General features: G+C 23.4%; 1 protein-coding gene across 3 annotated transcripts in view; it reads right to left on the reverse strand.

Annotated features, from left to right (window-relative positions):
• Positions 1–21,721, reverse strand: part of LOC126900854 (ubiquitin carboxyl-terminal hydrolase 48-like) — a 46,444-nt gene that overhangs the window by 15,041 nt on the left and 9,682 nt on the right. For all 3 annotated transcript variants that reach the window (XM_050676855.1, XM_050676844.1, XM_050676836.1), the window contains exons 9-14: positions 18,765–18,940; positions 13,473–14,122; positions 12,482–12,606; positions 12,214–12,389; positions 3,989–4,105; positions 546–658 (exon numbers count right to left, since the gene is read on the reverse strand). In XM_050676855.1, coding sequence (XP_050532812.1) covers positions 546–658; positions 3,989–4,105; positions 12,214–12,389; positions 12,482–12,606; positions 13,473–14,122; positions 18,765–18,940 — 1,357 coding nt within the window. The remainder of the gene's footprint in view (positions 1–545; positions 659–3,988; positions 4,106–12,213; positions 12,390–12,481; positions 12,607–13,472; positions 14,123–18,764; positions 18,941–21,721) is intronic.

Here is a 21,721-nt window from a genome sequence, read left to right on the forward strand (position 1 = left end):
AATTTAAAGATAATTTATAAAATTGAATAGCATTGTTATTGGCATACTTAGTTATTTTTTATGAGTAGACATAACCTACCGAGAGATTTATTTTCAATTTGATTTATTAATTATAATAACTCATAAATACTAAAATTGCATGAGGAAATGGATTTGAGAGTATTTTACAAGGTTACAAAATAAAACCAATGAAAATTAAACTTAACAGTTAAAACTTAAGAAATTAAGATTTAATTAGTAATAGTTTAAATATAATTTAAACAAGAAAAAACTAGATTATTTTTATTAATTATAAATTAACCTTTATACTTAATTATTCATACCTTTACATTATACAGGGTTGTTAAAAACATGTATTTTTTAAGTACCCGTTTAAAACATTTTAAAAAGTTTAAAATGTAACAACTATAACATTATAAAAGTATACACAATGAGATAATTATTTATAAAAATATAATAACTTATATTAAGTTACAAATTAAAAAAATTGGTAAGTAACTCATTTACATGGCAATTTCAAAATATTAAAATTTTCTAGTATTTACCTGGTCGTGATGTTTTAAATTCTCCTAATTCTCCAAAGTACAAATACACTCCATAGTCAGCTGGGTAACGACTTGATAGATTTTCCCATTCTTCTTTGGTTAATAATACTATTCTATATCGTACATAAAATATGTAATATAACAATTTAAAAGAGTAAAATAATCAAAGTTATTTTTAAAAACTATTAATATAAAGGTTACAGATTATTAGGAATTCGTTATTTTCAACAATATCGATATTACTGACTCTATTTTATTTTTTTTTTGCGGTACTGATTTTTCTTTTAAATATTTTGTTATATTGCAAAATGATTTTATTTTTTCATTTTAACAAAAATGTTTAATTACTTATAAATATAAGACCACCATTAGATAGTTATATACAGTTAATACCTATGTTTAGTAAAGGATATTTTTTCTCACATTTAAGTCGTATCCATTCCATATGTTCATAGGTACCAGCAGAAAAATTTTCCCCAAAAAATCATTGACGATAGTTTATGCAATTAAAAATAATTTCATACACCTCATGGGGTAGAGAAACGTAATTTCCCGCCAAAATTCAAAGGACAAACTAATTTTTTTACTAAAAATGATACTTTTAGAAGGAGTAAGAAGCAAGAAGCAGTAAAAAGCAAGTAAAAGAGTCATAAAAACACATATTATAAAATTTATTTGAATTTAAAAAAATTTTCCATTCCTTACATTAAAATTTTTTATAAACGCGACTATTACACTACTAATTACAGATTAATATCAATAAATATACCTAACACGAGCGTTATATAGAATTTTCAAAAACTAAGTAAACAGGTTAATTGTTTGTAACAATTGATTTGTTTCCTTACTTACTGAAAACTCTGTATATGGTTAAATAGAGTGTTAATTTTTCCTGTCTAATGTTTTGTTATCATTTTTCATTTTTAGGAAGATAAAAAAAATGATAATGACATAAATTATAGGCTATCGGTGCAAATTTTAGTCTTATTTTATTTTATTTTTAATATTATATAAAATTAATTTATGAACAATGAACAACAAATCCTTTACCCCGAAACTAAAATAAATAAATATAATATCAGTCAAAGAGGGTGGCTGCCACCCCTACAGCCTGACTGAATCGGCACCTGTTATTTAACACCATCTTTACTAGAATATTATAAACATAATTATTAATATTATATTATATTACTATTTTGAATACCTAAATATAGAAATAAATAAATATATTTTAATCCACCTAACCACGGACCACGCATAGTCTTTCCTAAATAATGCTTCTGGTTTTTAGAATTTTGTTTTTTTAAGTTTTAATTTAATCTAGGATAAAAGTCGTCAAATATCTTGGAAGGTTTTTAAAAATTCAAAATAAAATAATTTTTACTTTCATAGATGATTTTTTATAGTAAAACAATCATGAGATGGATTTTTTTTAAATATTGTAATTTAATTAAAAATTTAAATTAATATAGATTAACGTTTTCAGACATTTCAAACTTTTTCAAAAATTGAGTTGAAAAATTCATTTTACATACTGTAACTCAATAAGTATGATTATTCTTAAGTAGTTACCGTTTCAAAAAATAATTTTATAAAAAACAAAAGGTTTTTATTTTACAATGATACACTTTTAGTTATGCTAACAAATATATTATGCCTATAAGCACGAATAAATTAAGATGTACAAGGTTTATAAGTAATTAAATATTTTTAACGTCCATACTTAATACATAGTACATAAATTTATAACATCATTTATAACATAATATCTTAAAGTTAGAAAATAGTTCGAAACATTAAGAAAATGACTGGTCGAAAACAATTCTTGAACTAGTTTTTCAGGAGTAATGGATATTTTTATAATTTGGTTGGTGTTGTAGCCCAGCAGATTATAACTGGCTACGGTATTATGAAAACCAAATTAATGATTTATTTCTATTTAAAATTTTTAAAATTCAAACGGTTGATCGAATAAAAAATTTTTGAAAAAGTACTTATTGAAGTTAAAGTAATACATAGAGGGGTATGTTACGGGAGCGGACTGTACATACACCAGTACGATTGGTTGGGTTGAGTTGGATATTGTTTGAACTGTACTCAATTCCAATCGGCTAATTGACTAAAATCTAAATATATAAAAATATATTTTTTTATAATAATATTTTTATTATTAGAAACAAATAATAAAAAATATGCTTTTAACGCAGTCTAAAACTAATTAATCTAAATTAATAAGTCACAAAATATAATTCGTTGATCAAAAGTTATAGAATTTGTGAAAATAAGCTAAGACTTCCTAATATATACATTATATCATGTACGTTACATATTATCTCATAAAAATGTACAAATTAAAATTTAATTTATTTTTTATAAATCCTTTAAATATTAAGTTTATTGTAAGCAAAAATGATTTTGAAGGGCAGATTTTAGAGGTAACTTTAATAAGTTAATCGATTATTATTTTTATTATCATTTCTAATGGTGTATAATTAGTCGAATATACAAATTATTATAAAAATTTTAATACAGTTAGAGAAAAAATAACAAGTTTAAATGTAATGAAATTCAAGAAGTAAAAATGTTTCATTAATTACTAGGAAAGAATACAACAAAATTTTGACAAATTTAAGATTCACTTATTACCATCCAAATAAAAATATTACGATATCAATTTTTGTGGAGAATATTCTATTCTGATATATTTTGTAAAGGAGTGCTAAATTTTAAGCAGTTTCAACAATTATTCAGTAATTTATTAGTTTAAATTTCAACTTTATTTAGAAATTTGAGTAGCAAGCATTCACTTTCTAATTGGAACACCGATGAGTATGCCGTTGGATATAACTATTTAGTGGGCGTATAACGATAATATTTAATTAATTGGATAATTTGTTAAATACTGACGGCAGCTGACAAAAACATCTAATACGGCTGGCGGTTGATTTGCATATTAGCTGTAAACGAGGCACATGGTCTATTTGCATAATCACCGCAGAAACTACCCACTACTGTTGACTCTTACTCACCCATTGCGACCAATAAGAATATTTCTCAGCTCAATTCTACAAATACCCCTTTGGACGATAAGACCTAAAGTAACCCGCCCAGCTATTAAAAACTATTTTAAACAGACCACCAAAATATTATAATAGTGTCTTAATGGTAGTTACTTGACCCCTAAGTAAACAGTAGACTATATTAGACACTATAAGAGTTATAAAAAACATATCATGTTTTAAATGGGTTTTTGTCCTTTTATTTGAAAATCCAATTTAAATTTAATAATGTTAGTTGTTTCTATTTAAATTGTTTAAATCAAAATAGATTTATAAAACTATTTGTAATGTAGAACAAGTTGATTATATCTCACACAAATAAACAAGCAATTTTAACAGTTTTGGAAAAAAGGTTTTTATTTATAATTAAAAAAATTTACTTACGGATTTTGATCAGATGAAAAAATTGACGACGTAGGTTCAAATAGTAATCCTTTATGTTCTTTACACAGAAGTGTTTCATTCACAATCGCATCTGGTCGTGGTTCTTTTAAAGGATTTCTAAAATTACCAAATATAATGAAATACAAATAATCGTATATTTTTTTTCCACTAAAATATAATTTATAACATGGTTAGGTGTATATTAGTAATTAGTTTGTAGAAGTTACAAGGTTTTTTTTAGTGCGTGAATCATATCGGCCAGAGAGAAATATAAATCAAAACGTGGAAAAAAAACGTATTGCTTTGGTGTTAATACAAATCTAAGAAAGTATTCATTTTATCAAGACAATTTTTTTTGCGAGTCATTTAATAAACTCCATTTTTCAATATACTTTTAGTGAAAAATTAAGTGTAATTAAAATTTAGCAACAGACAACAAAATAGGTGTCATTTATCAATATAAAATGAAAATAGAAGTCATGTGATAAAATTTTCAATTTGATAAAATCTCAATTTTATAAACTGTTATAAATATGTTATAACAGATATTAATAACTGTTATAAATCCATTAATACACTACTACACTATAGTGTAGTAATTGTAATTTATAAGTTAGAGCATTAATGACATGAATTTTTTTTCATTTCAAATTATTTAAAAATATATTGGTCCTATAAGAACGAGATGAGATCTTGTTGTATAAACATATTTATTCTACAGAGAGGATGGACGTCATTAGTAACGCCATCACCTCACTGAAACTCGTAAGCAACAACAATGGACCAACGAGTGTGTTCATCTTGATGGTCGGCAATCTATCTACAATCGTCTAGGATCGTCTCAAACTCGCACACACTCTATGCTCATATCAAACGTCCTTTTCTCCTTCATTTTTGGACACGTCTTTAGTAACGGTGGTAACAAAACAGCAACACATGTTGACGACGGCCGGCTATCAGTCAACTTTACCTCGGTGAAGGAAAGAGGGAAGTTAAGCATGATGACTACACAATACTAAATCGTCAGTCGTCACCCTATTTTCTCTTAACGCAACGTTTGCTACTATTACGATCCTTTTCTACGATCTTATACTATACTAACCACCGTCTAAATGCGGAGTCAGGGAAAAAATCTATAAAGCACAATGCATTGAATTTTCCTTAAAGATACATTTTTTTCTAAAAACATTTTTATGCCATTTGACACTAGGGCACAATTGTGTTCTAGTGCCCTTGTCCAAATATTATTCTCAATCCACTTAACACGATAATAATGTAGTAATCAACTTATTTAAATAACTTTAAATTATAAATTATATAAAACACATTCTTTTTATTTTAATTCATTTTAGTTTTCTAAAATAGTAGATAATACTTTTATATATACTAAGAGAAACATACATAATTGACAACTCTAGCAACTGTTGACTCAATTAAAATTTTGCAGACTTTCTATTTTTACAATTTTTACATTCTCAGATTTCATTATAGATAAATTTACTATTATTATTATTATTACTATTATTTTTTTTTTTAAACAAATATTCCACCCATTATGCATTAAAATGCTTGTAACTCAATAAGTATTCATCCTAATGTTATTGTCGACCCATCAACATTTTACAGTATGTACTAAAAAATGGCTATTTAAATATTACAAAAAAAAAAAAATTAAAATAAATAGTTTTTTAATTTTCATTACACAACAAAACGATGAAAAATATGCTTTTAACGTAGTCTAAAAATTCAAAAAAAAAAAAAAAAAATTAAAGCAACAACTGTATTAAAAGTTAAATCTGTTCTACCTGTATATTATATATTTTTTTTAATATAAATAATAAGACTTTGTTGAAGACTCGTTAACGATTTGTCAAATATTTTAGTAGATTCATTTATATAAATAACTGTTATTTGTAGTTTTATTTACAAAATATTTAACGATGGTATGATTGAAGTACTCATAACTAAGTATTTTTCTAAGAAATAGAAATATTTGTTAATATTACTTATTTTAAATTTGTTCGATTACAAAAGTGTGGATTTATTCTTATTTAATTTAATATGATATAATATATTAAATTTAGTTACTTTATTAATTCGATGCGATAATAATGTATACATATTATGAATATTGATGTGATATTTGAACAAAAAAATAAACTAGAACTATTTATTAATTTTAAAGAATTATAATAGCTTAGAAAGTTATATATCGCTCAATTTGAATTGCATTCGGCTTTAAATTCTTTAAATAACTTTTCACCTGAGGTAGGATTTACAAATTTCAGTCATGTCTACTTTAAAATTGAACGGCATGAACATTTTTTTGGCAACAGTAATGCATTTTAAAATTATTTTTGAGCTTCCAAAAAAATGACTATTTATTATTCAATTTTTAAAGATTTAATTGCTTTAAAAAAATATAAATAAAGAAAAATAATCATCTAACGAAAAAAATTTGTTGATATTGTAAAATTCATTGTTTACCAATTAGAGGACATGCATCAAATGAAATATTGGCAAATATAAATGATTTAATAACAAAAAAATAAAATTTCCTTAAAATGATATAATTTTCTGCACGGCAAGATTGAATTTTAAATAAAAATTTGCAGATTCTACAATAAAAAGTAAAATCAGGAAATAAAAACTACAAAAATATAATATTACACTTAAAAAAGGTCGGAGTCTTTAATAACTCTTTTGATTAAGACAAAATGGATAAAGTATATAAGGGATTCTTCTTTCAATGAAAAATATAAATAATGAAATTGAAAAACAAAAATTTAGCATATATGTAAATAGCACACAAGATATGGGTGTAGTTGATCAAGCTTCAATAAATGTTCGTTATTGTGCATTTGGTGACATAAAAGATAGGCTCTTTTCAACTGTTCAAATTAAGAGATAATGGGTAAAGATTTATATAATTTTTTTTAAAACGTGAACTGAAATTTAAAAATGTAAAAGGTTAACATTTTATGATGTATTTATGATTTTATGGGTATTTATGATATAATTAGTAAATTTTCTGGATTATTACAATTCATTAAAATACAAAACATATTTCATTTTATATTTGGTGTTATAGTCATTTATTGAATTTATGTATTGTAATATATATAAAAATACTGACACTAAAAACTACTTTTGACTATTAAATCGTTGAACTACATTTATTAGTAATTCTTACAAACGTATGAATATTTGGACTTGTGAAAATAATAACTTGTGTACACTTATATTTCGTAATAATGTCTAATTTGTTATCTTTTATGGTTATAAAATTCATAATTAAAAATATTTAATAACAAGGGAAATACTTATATTTATTATTTAAAGTTTGAATAAATAGGTAAAATCTTATATTAAATACACTTAAAAAATCATATCCTCGTGAAAATGCTTTTAAGATTAAAAGCTGTCAAAATGGAAGAAGGTTAGTGTAATTTGAACGTCAAGTATTGTTATCATTGTTGATATAGCCAAGTTTCGACAATATTCTGACCGCAACCCTAATATCTTCTGACTAATTAAGTGTGAATTATTAATTATACATAACGACCTATAGTATACAACAATACATACTCTAAGAGCGACCCTTTTATAAAAGGCGATGTCCTTCAATATTATTTTGATTAATTATTTCGTTCCTAACTACCATGTAATATATTAATGTCTAGTCATTGCTAAGCTTCAACTTATTTGAACGCAAAAGTAAAATGTATGATTTTACTCTTCCATGGCGTATCATACATTATAGGATTATAAGTCATTAACAGGTTTTTATTTAGAAGAAATTCTTGAAAGTAGAACAAAAAGAGTATTATAATATTTGAAGAAACGCGTATGCAAATTTCTTAACCAGATTCTTTCCTCTGTTTTTATTACAAAATAAATTAAATTATTATCATTCAATAACTATTATTCATTAAAATTATAACGATTTGATCGTATGTGAAATATATTACACATCAATATATCATCGTAGGCAACAATTCACTCTCTGTCATTGCAATAACCACCTCGTAGTGTAAATAAAAGGTTAAGAAACCACCTCGTCTTTGGAGGAAGCAGCATTGGTATTAAATGATCTGTGTAAGCTAAAAAAATAATTAATTAAAGTTATTACTTTTTTTTTTTTTAATAAAATAATGATTGAATACAAAAGCAATAAAACGAAAACCGAAATTTATCATAAACCAATTTTAGTAATGGACTACAGTGTGTGGTTCTATCAAATTAGTTATTAAATTTATTCAAATTATATAAGTAATTTATATCAAACAAACGGCAACTATCATGGCTATACAGGATAATGCCTTTAGCATAAATATTATAACAAAAGAATCGTTAAAAAAGAATGACCAATTAAAAATATAATAGTGGTGACATTTCAGAGTTAACGTAATTTTTAGTTATAGACGAGAAGGGAGAGCAATATTGAAAAATTTATATTTGTGCGTCATGGTAAATGTAGAGCGTTGCTAAACACTACCACACTCTTCACTTTTCTAAATCTTTAAATGCTAATAACTCAAAAAATAATATTACAAAACTGTTTATTGACCAGTCAAGATTTTATTTAGACCATTCTTGATTTAATAGTAAAACTATAATAGGTTATTATTTAACTTTCGAAATTACCCCTAAAATCTACCTACCTTTAAAATAAAATATATTCAGTGTATTCTGGTAATAAGAATGTCAGAACATTTTGGGACACCCTTAATATAATTAGCTTAAAATTATGTCAAGTGTAATCGTTTTTTTATATTTTTAAAAATAGTTAAGTCTATTAATATTACTTTTTTTGTTTTTAAGATGTAGACAAATTTTATTGGTAATGAAATTCTAATTCACAAGTAGAAAATATTTATGGAATTACGAAAAGGTATTCAGGTGTATCATATTACCACAGAACAAAAATTAAGGTAAAGATACAAGTTTTGTTTATGGGGTAGTAAATCATTTTTCCATGTCTCCTTTAGAATAAAATGCCGTTAAAAAGTACCATATCAGTATATTATAAAAATAAAATGATAATCCATCAATTTAAATAAACTTATAACATAAAAAAAAAAAAATTAAATAAAAAAATCAGTACCGTTATGATAACGTTGATTATGATAATCAAAATCGAAAAAAAAAAAACATAAATCAATTTAAAAACTCAATAAACTTGATATCTAATAAGATTTAAAAAAAAATTATTATTGAACGAAAAAATCGGCGGTAGTATAAAATAAATTAAATATTAGAACAAAATACTTAATTTCAGAATAAGTTAGGTTGATGGTAATTTAAATGTTTAAAATTATATGAAATATAATTTACTATAATATAAGAATGTCAGTTTTGACATGCAAAATCCAGGGATGGCAAAGGATGACCAACAACCCTCGTAAAAATAAATCCTTTGAATTTCAGGAGCTTAGCACGAACATACATCGAGAATATCATGTCATGTTTTAAGACAAGTGCCACAATATCAACATTTTTACAACGTCACCATTTGCATACTTAAAATAAAATCCTCTTGATAGGGCATTGTTCTACTAAACATTTATATTTACTTCCAATATTTAATTAAAAAATTTAAATGACACAAGAATTTGATCAAAAGTACCTTAATATAAATAAATCTACTTAAATAAATTCATTAGTAAAAATTCTGTCCAGTAATGTAATCGAATTTTATGTTATATAGATTAGCAGTGTAAACAGAATCCTAACACAAACCATTGTTAGTAATAGACCATTTTTAAGATTTTAAAACATATTTATGTAAAACTATTTTTAGGCTACAATTGACATATTGCGTTGAAACTGAAATGGCTAAATAAATATTAATACTAAATTATTGAATATAAATTGCATACTAAATTTCATTACTATAATAAGTATTCATGCATATTCATGTGATATACTTGTAGATCATAAAACTTATAATCAGGATATAATTAAAAAAAATAAGAGTTGGTGTTGTTTTATAAGAATCCAACAATTTCTTCTAAAAATTAAACATAATCTACATCTATTTGCATTGAAGCGTTTTTTATGATAGTGAATTTAATCACTATCAGATATCTATACTTTTCCCAACTTTGTTGCATTTCCACAGTTAACTCAATGCACGTTAGTACATAGAAGACAAGTCCAGAGGTCAACATTTCCTTTTTAATATAAAACATCTAATATTGTTATATAGTTTTAAAAATTAATTTTAAACTAAAGAATATAAAAATATTTAACTCAAAAAGCCACAAAAATTACTAAAAAATTGCAGAAACATATTTCGGGAACAATGTTACCATTACCTAACACATACTGACACCCCTTCCGAAAAATACTCCCTTATATATCCCTCATCACTAAGTGATGTTATCATCTAGTCGATTGTCACATTTTGTCATTTTTAACTGGCAACATATTTAAATAACTAATATAATAAAAAATGATCTAATTACGAAAATAACTAGTCGTAATTTATAGTACGTAGCATAAACTTTAATTGACATATGATTAAAAGATCCAGTATTTTCAGAACATTATCAAACATTAATTTGAAAAAGTTAACTTTTTATTCAAAAGTTGATTTTTTGCATGCCCTCTTTGTAGGTAGGTAAAGAATCAGTTTTTTTGAAATTTATATCAAATGAAACAGAAATTGTTAAGGTATTTGTATAAAAAAAAAATTAATTTTGTAGTGATTATGAAATAATATAGAATCTTCGTGACGGATAGGCAACACATAATGCAATAACGCACGAAGGTTCTCGAACATTCTAAAGTAAAATTTCTAGAATGCCCACGATACAATATATAACGAAGCGACACCGCTTATATAACACCGTAATTATCAAATAACAGTTCGTCGCACAATGCACGTATTGGACATACGTATATTATATTTAAATATAATATGAGTAAATAAAATAAATATTCTGTCATTTATCGATAGCAAAAAATCATTATTTTTTTTATTATAAATAATTAATAACAAAAACATTTTAATTTGTTCATTTTTCAAAAAGTGACTGTTTTAAATAAAAAAATAAGATAAAAATATCAAAATCTACTGAATTTAAAAATCGTAATTTTTTTTTAAGGATTTCCACCTTATATAAAAAATGGAGGCCATTTTAAAAAATGTTAAGGGCCATATCTTCAACTAGATACTATTTGTAATCTTTGACATGCCATTATGCTCTCTCTAAATACACTATTGATTTCTTCCCATTTATTTAATTAAATTATAAAATAAAAATATAAGAGTGAAATTAATATAAAATATATTATAATAAACATAATTTAATTGAATAGTATTACTTGAGTCTTAATTATTATCTTGAGGTATATTTACAAGGGAAATTTCTGAGAAAAAAAAACCACTCCCAAGGAGGAAGAATTTTTTTTTATATTAAACCTCAAGTATAATATTCTAAATAAGCCAATTGAGGACGGTGCAAACTTTTAAAATAATGTAATGATTAATTTTTAAATATTACCTTCAAATAATTAATTAAAATTAAAATTAGATTACTTTTTATTTTAGTAATTTAATTACATAAAAACTAATTTATAAATAGTTTCTTTATTATTAACTTGTAATTCAAGTTAAGTGACTACTAAACAACACTGGCTATACCTTAGAGGCCAAGTATATAATTTAAAGTACTAAAATGAATACTCCTGCAAATGACGTTTCTGTAAATTTTCTCTCTACTAATTTTAGTATAATTACATTACGCGTAAAAAAATGTTGTGATGGAGATTTTGAATTCCCCCATTAGCCATTTACCTAAATCATACCCAAATATTATGTTATTTAAATAAAATTCAATTAATTCTGTTCTTTTTTTGTTAAATATTTAATAATAGATATATTAATACTTGATATACATTTGTGTAGTTTACATGGAGGTTGTAAAGGCTTCAGTTCCCATAGAATAATTTGAAGCCCCTACAAATGGACTGAATTTCATTTTATGAAGGATTAGAGGAGGTAAAGAAATATAGTAGAGAAGCCTCCCGACAAGTTATTTATCAAAATTAATGAAAAAAATATGTGTCTACAGACCCATAGAAAAATGTTCAAGCTATGTTTATGTTGAAACAAGTTATTCTTTTTTTTTCAAATATAAATATAATAACATAACATCGTTTCGTTAAAATTATAACTTTACATAATGTTTGTAAAAAAGCAATAGCAAAAAAATTACCTGATAAACCTTCTCCAACTTTCTAAAAATTCTTTGGAAATACAAGGAAAAGGAGAATTATCTAAGGAAGATGATGGTCTTTTTTTATTTAATAATAAATCATTTAATAATTCTTTTTCAGATAATGCTGATTGTTTATGTATGTTTTTTGTTATTTCACCTTGGTTTCGCATACTCTAAAATATTAAATGAAGTATAATTATTGTTAGTAATATTCAAATGTATATAATTCATATCACTATAAAAAGATAAAATGTATAAAAATTACCCGGCAAAAACGACATGGTTCAGTATCTTTTGTAAATACTGGAGCTTTAGGGAAATAAGAATAAAGAATTTCCCAAACAGATTTTGGAATTAATCGCATTGTATTTTGTTCAATAGATAAATTACCTAAAAATATAAACATTTGAAATGAGTTTCTTTAAAGTAAATATTTAGGAAATATAATTTTTAGACAAAACTTTGCAGTAATTTAATATTATAAATAATAAAATACAATTCATTAAAATAATCTTAAAATATTAATAATTTATAAATAATAAAAACATACAGTATATCACTACATAATACAATATTTAGAAATTTAGAATCCCTTACAACGATTTTTTCTCTTATCCAATATTTTCCATAACATTATGGCATTATCTGGATGTTTTTTCAACTTAGATAGATCAAAACTTTTTTTTACTATCATATTAATATGGTAACTACCCCATAGAATAATTTTTCAAGGATATTAGAAAAAGTAATTGTATTATCATAGATATATGAATGTTTTAAATCAAACTATAGTATCACGACCTCTTTATTTTTACCTCTTTTCCAACTTAATTATAGCAAATAAAACATTTTTTTTCAATAATAATAATGTGTTTTTAATTGAAAATCGATAAAATAAATTTAAATAGTATGAAAAAATGACCAAAATAAATAAATATTGAATACAATTTTTTTTCAATATAAAAACACTATAGTTTAGATTTAAAAATGTATTTCTGACAAATCCTAATTATAATAATAATTTAAAATCTGATATATAGTTAATAAATATGAAAGTTGTTAAAGAAAAACTTAAAATAATTTAATTATATTTAGTTATTTCACTACGCTGTTTCACTTTAAAATATAAAAACAAAAATTTTGAAAAAGAAGTAACATTTAAAGACCTCTCAACTATAGCAATTAAAGTTGTTTGCACTGTAATTTACAGCAAATGTTATAATACAAATTTTATCTTAATGTACAAAAATTGTTACCATGAGTACACATTATGTCTTCATTGAACACCCAGAATATACATTCTTTGTCATTTTTAACATCTAGGAAATCAGAATCATCAAGTTTTTCTTTTTCTTCATGATTTAAATCTTCAATGTCTAATCTATCTTCATCTTCAAAGTTTGTATTATTTTCAATTTTTTGTTGAAAAAAATTGGTTGATGTTGTTACATTATTGCAAACATCATACTTGCCTTTTTCAGCAGAAATGCCACCATTTACTTTTTTGGCAATAACAGTTGACAATATGTTCATCATTTGCAACAGTATTTTTTCTAATTCAAGTAATGAATAGTGGAAAGGTTTGAAGTCATTTAGTTGTAAAGTTTTAAAAATTATTTCAGAATTATTCACAAATATCCGTGCTAATTTTAGACACTTGTCTAATGAGTCAATTGTTATTCCACCCATTTCATAAGAACTATTATTACTGCTAGATATTACATTATTTTTTGTACTAATATTGTTACTACTAGAATCAAAAGCTACTGATAGCATATCTGGATGAAGTGGCAAGGTTATATTTGACGGTACATCCCGATCATTAACAAAATACTCAAATAATTGTAAATACATACGCCTCCAACTTTTTAATGAGTCTTTACCCACCCAATAACTTTTTTCATTTCTAAAAAAAAAAATTTTTTTGTACATAATTTTAATTTTTAAAGTATTTTATTGTTTGCAAGTCAAAAACACCTTAATGTAAAAAATTATAATATAAGTAAAATGCACAAAAAACACCTAACTACTTTTAGCTTGAAAGTGACAAAAATTTTTCAATTATAACTTTATATAGTTAAAATATTAAGAGTCAAAATTGATACTTAATATTTTTTTGTAAGTGATCACATAAATAAGTAATAAAATAAATACTAAATATTTATATGAGAAATTTTGATTATTTTTTGGGTTAATTAGTCTAATTAACTTTTTAATTTATTATATAATTTACAAATTTTAAATATAAATTATTTAATTTTGCTTATTGTAATCAAAATGATTAAAGATTATACCATTCCAAATAAAAAAAAATATATATATATATATATAAATATAAATTGAATAAATCATGTACTTTATTATATTTCAAATCAAATAAAAATATTTAATCCTTAAAAAGAAATAACTATTAAATAAAAAATGAAGTAAGAAGAGGAATACTAAGAGCAATGTTTATAAAGGAAGAAATGGAATATACTGAAATAACATAATTTATATAAGGTAATAATAAAAAATGTAAACAAATATTAATCACTTTTTATTTTCCTATAAATAAAAAAACTATTTTTCTATTTGTTACTTAATATTATTAGTGTTCAAATTATTTCAAAATATCAAAATTTATTTAACAAATATTAAATAGTAACTTACAAATAAAAATTAAAATAATTTATACAAGTTGATTAACTATATCTCGCCCAAAATCTTCTTCTCTAAAGTTAAAACTGTCCTATCTTTTTTAATTTTCAAAAAAAAAATTAATTGTTTCCAACACCTTTAAAGTAATATCAACTTAAATTTATTAAATGGAAATATATATATTTAATTAGCTTAAAAATAAAAAAATGATCTAGTTAAAAAAATGACTACACGATTACAATTTTTGAATCAGTATTTTAAGATATAGCACTTTTGTAAAATGGTGGAAAAAATAAATTGAGTCTATTTATCTTTATGCATATACAAGCACATTAATGATTTCTACTTGATCATTGTATAAAAGTGCTATATTTCAATATACTGGTTCAAAAGTTGTAATCGTCTAGTCATTTTATAATAGATATTTTTTTATTTATAAGCAAATTAAATATATGTTTCCATTTAAAAAACGTAAGTTGATGCTTCTTTAAACATGGAGAGAGGTAGGAGAGTACCAATTATTTTTTTTTTTTATTTTAATACATAGAATACTTTTAATGTCTGAACAGAAAAAAAAATAAATGTTTTATTTTTATAAAGATTTTGCGTAAGATATATTTAATTAATCATCTTGTAATGCTGTGAAATTCTAATAAAAAAAAACCCAACAGCACAGTGAAAATACGGCATAGTTGGATCAAATACATATATATCTGACAGCAATTACAGTCACAATCATAAAAAATGCTTTGATGCAAATCTGTAGAATATTATTGTTTAAAAGAATTTTTATAATTATTCCAAAAGCAACTCCTATTTCCTTAACTATATCCTGACTACAGGTATTATGATTTACTATTTACATATTAATAATTTAGTACTTTAATTTTTATGGAAAAATTATAAAAACTTATAATTGCATATTTTGTTAATTATACGTATCTAAATTTTATATATAGATTTATCAAAGAAAAATAAAAGAAAGTTAACTTCCTTAATTTGATTATTCTAACCTTTATATATATATATTATTATTTCTGCAATGAAATTGAAATTGCAGTTTATAAGCTACTAGTAGCTAATATACACACTAATTAATAAAATTATAATTATAATAACTGTATTAATATTATAAAATGCTCACAAAAAAAAAAAAAAAAATGTTTTATTATTAAGGTTTTTATTCCTGGGACTATGTAAAAAAGTCAATTTTGAAAAGAATAATGGTTACTGTGATTTCACATTGGACAACATAGTAGTCATAGAAGGATCCTAATTTTTACGATAAACTTATAGATTTATACATCATATATGAGATAAATAAGATTATTAATACTGTACTGTTCTGATAATGTATGTAAAAACTTATATACTTATAACCGTGCTGAAATTTATACATAACTTATCAAACATTCCTTGATGATATACAAAATATATTGCTATGCACAAATGCAAAATCATATCCTAATATAAACTCTGCGTGGAAAAAAAAAATTCAAAGGAAAAAAGTACATTTGAGCAGTACACTGATTGTAAAGCCAAAGTTCCAATAAAAGTTATATATATTTATAACTATAAACTTGATTAAATATATCAACAAATTTTATGTTATATATTTAAAACAAAATTGATAGATAATATCTGCATATTTAATAAATTAAACATAATATATAAAATTAACAAACATAATATCAAAACAAAAAGATAAGCAATAATTAAACCCAATCGATTGAAATATGACAATTTTAACATGTATTGAATATGAATTCAAGAGAAAAAAATTGACTTAAAAATTTCTTTTATACAAATTCAGAGTCAAAATATATATATGCGCAAAAATAAGATAATTGTAAAATTATCTTATTTTCAAAACATTCTTATTATTTAAGATAATAGTAAAAAAAATACCTTTTTTCAAAAAATGCGTGTGAACTTAAAAAGACAAAGGTTGTAGAACGGTAAAAAATGAACAAATTGAATTAATTTTCCTATATTTTCTCCTAATTAATTTTCTTAGTACATTCATTGAGAAATTTTTTTTTGAAAATCGCAAAATAAATTTCCTAGAAAAGTGTTCTTTTCTTAGTTCTATTATATAATAAGATATAGACTGGTAGTAAAACACACAATTAAGAAATTAATAAATAATGAAGTAAAATTATTTAACTTTGTAGTTGAAAGCTATTATAATATCAAAATTAATTTTAAATAACATTAGCCACAAATTATCAATTTTTAAAATATAAATTGACAATACATATTTTAAAAACATTAGATATGAATTACTTTAATTGTCTATATAGAGTATGTGGGCTAAGTACCTTTTTATTTGATAAAGGGGAAATTTTTTCACACCTATTGAGGGTAATATCTTTAACTAGATACTAGTTATGATCATTTGACGTATCATTAAAAAAAATTGGTCAAGTGATAGCTAAAAAAAATGAATGACACAAAAAAAACCACTTTGTAAAATAATTTTAATATAAATACAAAATTTCTTCTCACAAGGAGAGACTACAGTGTGAGGTCTTTGAAATTCATTGAAGTTAATCAATCTACATGAGATAAAAATCAAACACATTAAAAAATTTTTTCATCTCAAAAAAAGTTTCAATAAAAAGTGCAAAAAGTTATTTTAACGGGCGGGGTTTGAACCTCCAGCGTGTAAGACTATAGGATTACCAACTCGGCAACCGTACATTGCATATATTGGTAGCTAAAATGAACAATTTATGCTAGTTCATAAATTCAAAGTCAATTTTCTTAACTTAGGGAAAGCAAAATATTTAAAATAAGTTTAGCTTTATATTCAATGTTAGATTCATGTAACTTTTATAANATAAAATTAACAAACATAATATCAAAACAAAAAGATAAGCAATAATTAAACCCAATCGATTGAAATATGACAATTTTAACATGTATTGAATATGAATTCAAGAGAAAAAAATTGACTTAAAAATTTCTTTTATACAAATTTATAAAAAAAAAATTTATACAAAGATAATTTCATATTGAATTTTTTTGAAGTTGGGATCCCCCCCTTTTTTATGACTGAAAATGTACAAAATTAAAAAAAAAAATTAATTTAAAAATATTTTTTAATTATAAAGTTATATTTTAATGTCAAAAAATATTTTTTAATTAAAAATACGTTGGGTTTGATCCTAACTTTTTGTGCAAAAGTTTCTGTTTAAAATCCCGCTATAGGCTGGTAAAGTGTTTGTTTTTCAAAAAATGTATATCACATGAAAGGGGAAAATGTAAACAAAAAATGTTATTTTGGTATGTTAATTTCAAAAAGTTATAGTAGCTTTGAGTACCAAAATAACAATGATAAAAGATGATTTTTTACACGAAAATAAATTTTTTTTTCAATTTTGATGACAATTTGCACAAAAACATAGGTCGTTGAGACAATTTTCATTTTTTTAAATTAATGTATGTTACATAACCTTTAATTTAACATATGTTTAAACATATATTAAATTATATACCATATGGAATCTTTTGACATATTATTGAAAAAAATTAATCCAGCGAGAGCTGAAAAAAAGTGGTGACATACAAAAAAAATAATAATAAACACATCAAAATTAATTGACACCTTCTCAGCTTTGCATCAAAGCTAAAATTGAACTAAATAAAAAATGTCAGGTTTTACCGATTAATTTTAAATAAAAACTAATTAATACTTTTAAAGAACTTGTAGATTCAATTTTTCACTTTAAAATTTTGTTGGTATGATCAAGTAGACTAAAATTTAACACTCAGATTATAGACATTATATGAGTACAATCACAATTGAAATTCTATTATTAATTAAAATTAAATAACTTAAAACGTAGGATTAATATAATATATAACAGAAAATATAATATAATAGTACACTAAATAAGACTTACTCAGGAAAATGATGAGGATTCCAACTTTGTAAATTCATATTTATGATTTTGTTTTGTTCAGAAGTAAGTGCTTTAGTGTACAATAAAGCACACTTATTTCTTACACATTTTAAGCAAAGAGATGCCTTTAATTTTAATCTAGGGCCACCTTGATATAATCCATATATTTTATCAGCCTATATGAAAAATATAATAAGATATATTACTTTAAATGTTATCAAAGTTAATTTTCTATATTCTCATAAGCTTAACACCCAATAATACTTAAAAAAATGAGCATCCATTTAGAAAATAAGGTATACAAAATACAAAGGTACACTATTTGTTTTATAAAATAAAGTATAATGTTTTAAGTTATCAATAATTATTAATTTTGAAGACACATTATCTCTAGGTTATAATATAAAATAAAATTTAATTATTTTTCAATGAACCGTCCATTCTATGAAAATATTATTTCAATAGACAGTGCAAACTAAAAATATAAACATTGACTGTTTTATGACAATTGTAAATCTTTGGGTCATTGCCCTTTATTACAGTTTTTTTTAAATTATGGTAAAACCAAAGCCGCATTAAGAAATTACACTCCACCAAGACTTTATACTAGTATCAGTCAATAACTGAAACAAATCAACCTAACCATATATTTAAGTTATGAATCTTTGATAATTTTTAGTTTTGCAACTTAATTTTATAAAATAATTCTAAAATGAAAAATTTTAACAATTCGATTTTTTCCTTGCCAGCCCAAGTTTANTAAAATGAAAAATTTTAACAATTCAATTTTTTCCTTGCCAGCCCAAGTTTAGAGTCGCCAACTAAGGTTTTCCTGATAGGTCGCTAGTACAATAAATGTATAAAAAATCATTTGACTGTTGTATTTTATGTATACAGGTGAACGGTTTATCATTAACCACTTGATTACTCTTATTATAAGTACAATATTGGAAAGAAAATTTTTTATTTTTTTTAGTTACATAAACTTCTAAATTTATTAGCTATTAATTACTTTTTAGGATGACCCTTATAACGTATAAGGATTTCAACTTATTTTGGTAAATGCTAATATATGCTAATGCTAACTTATAAAATAAAAAATTAATTAATTGAGAAAATAACTGGTCAATAACAACTTTTGGATCAGTATTTTGGATATTATTCTCATTTTTATACTTAGGGAAAACTAAGATTATGGACAGGAAATTAGTAATGATAAAAATAGAAGCATCCACTCTTCATCTCCAATTAACACTATAATTGTTTATACTGTATAAACTTGATATGACATACTGGTTTCAAAGTTGTTATTGACCAGTCATTTTTTTAATTAGATAATTTTCTATTTTTTAAGTTGTTTAAACATGTATGTTACTATTTAAAAAAATTAAGTTAACACCCCATTAATTTATAAGGAATGATTCTAAAAAGTAATTATTAGCTAATAAATCAAGAATTATATGTAACTAAAAGTAATTAAAATTTTTTTATTAATATTTATTGTGCAAGTAATCAAGTGGTTTATGATAAACCTATCAACCTGTATATAATAATATTTAAAAATATTATGTCATCGTAGTTATTATCTTATAAATTGTAACAAAATTTAATGAGCATAGAACTGAAATTTTAACTTTGCTAAACACATTTTAAAATATTAACATAAAGTAGTATATAGTATTCAAAATTTATATTTTAAGTTTAAAACCGAATTAAACTTTTTCATTATAATAAACATTTCTTCAAAAATATTCAACACCAATCAAAAGTTTTAGTTAACATTATAATTATAATAAAATGTACAAAAAAAAAAACTATTTTTTTTCTTAATTAATATTATTTATTTGAATCATAAAAAAAAAAAAAAAAAAAAAAAATCATTCTATAAACTAGTGTGTTATTAATATATACTTTTATAAAAAATTAGCATTTATTTATTGATTTTTCTAAGTTTACTTTTTGTTAACATCACTGAATAAATAGTGTAGAATTAAAAAATAAAGCTAGTGAATCTAAACATTTAACATGTATTATGTTTCATGACTAAAGCTTGGTAATTTGTTATTAACTTCTAATTTAATTTATTGAAATTTTAAACACTTAAAAGACTGAAAAGTATTATAATTGAACAAATACATTTAAAAAAAAAATAACTTGGCACAGGAGGGTCGCGGCACAATGGTGACATGGCATAGTTTGATCAAGTATAATGATATCTAACAGTGATTAAAATCACTATCAAAAAAAGAATGCTTTAATGCAAATCTTTAGATAGTGTTTAGTTAAAAACAGCACAGTGGGGTCGCGGCATAGTGAGGACGCATAGATTTAATCTGACAGTGATTAAAATCACTATCATAAGAAACGCTTCGATGCAAATCTGTAGATAGTGTTTAATTCTAAGAAATTGATGGATAATTACAAAAGCAACATTAACCTTAATATTAAAATAGCATATTTTTGAATACGGTAGCCATTTTCGCATAGAAGATAGGTCGTCGGGACAAATTTTTTTTTTTATTTTATAGTATATAAAATAAGCTTTAATTTGATATATGTTTAAGGGACGCAGTATTACGGGAACATTTTCAAAAATTAAGTTGAAAAAGTTAGTTTTTGTAAAAAAGTTGCTATTTTAAATCCCCTTTGTGAGCAGATTAAATTTTAGATTTTCAAAAAAAATGATATCAAACGAAAGGAAATTACCTAAGGTTTCAATATAAAAAAATAATATTTTGATTTGCTAATATTTGAAAAATTTATGGCAGTTTTAAGTACAATAAACATCCTTATAGAATGTGATTTTTATCGCAAATATTAAATTTTTTTTAAAATGTCGACAGCAATTTGCACATAGTAGATAAGATGTCGGGACAAAATTTTTTATTTTATTTTATAGTACATAAAATAAGCTTTAATTTTATATATGTTTAAAGGACGCAGTATTTCCGGAACAT

Source organism: Daktulosphaira vitifoliae, unplaced genomic scaffold (genome assembly GCF_025091365.1).
Source record: "Daktulosphaira vitifoliae isolate Bord-2020 unplaced genomic scaffold, ASM2509136v1 Scaffold_1, whole genome shotgun sequence".
Lineage (NCBI taxonomy): Eukaryota > Metazoa > Arthropoda > Insecta > Hemiptera > Phylloxeridae > Daktulosphaira > Daktulosphaira vitifoliae.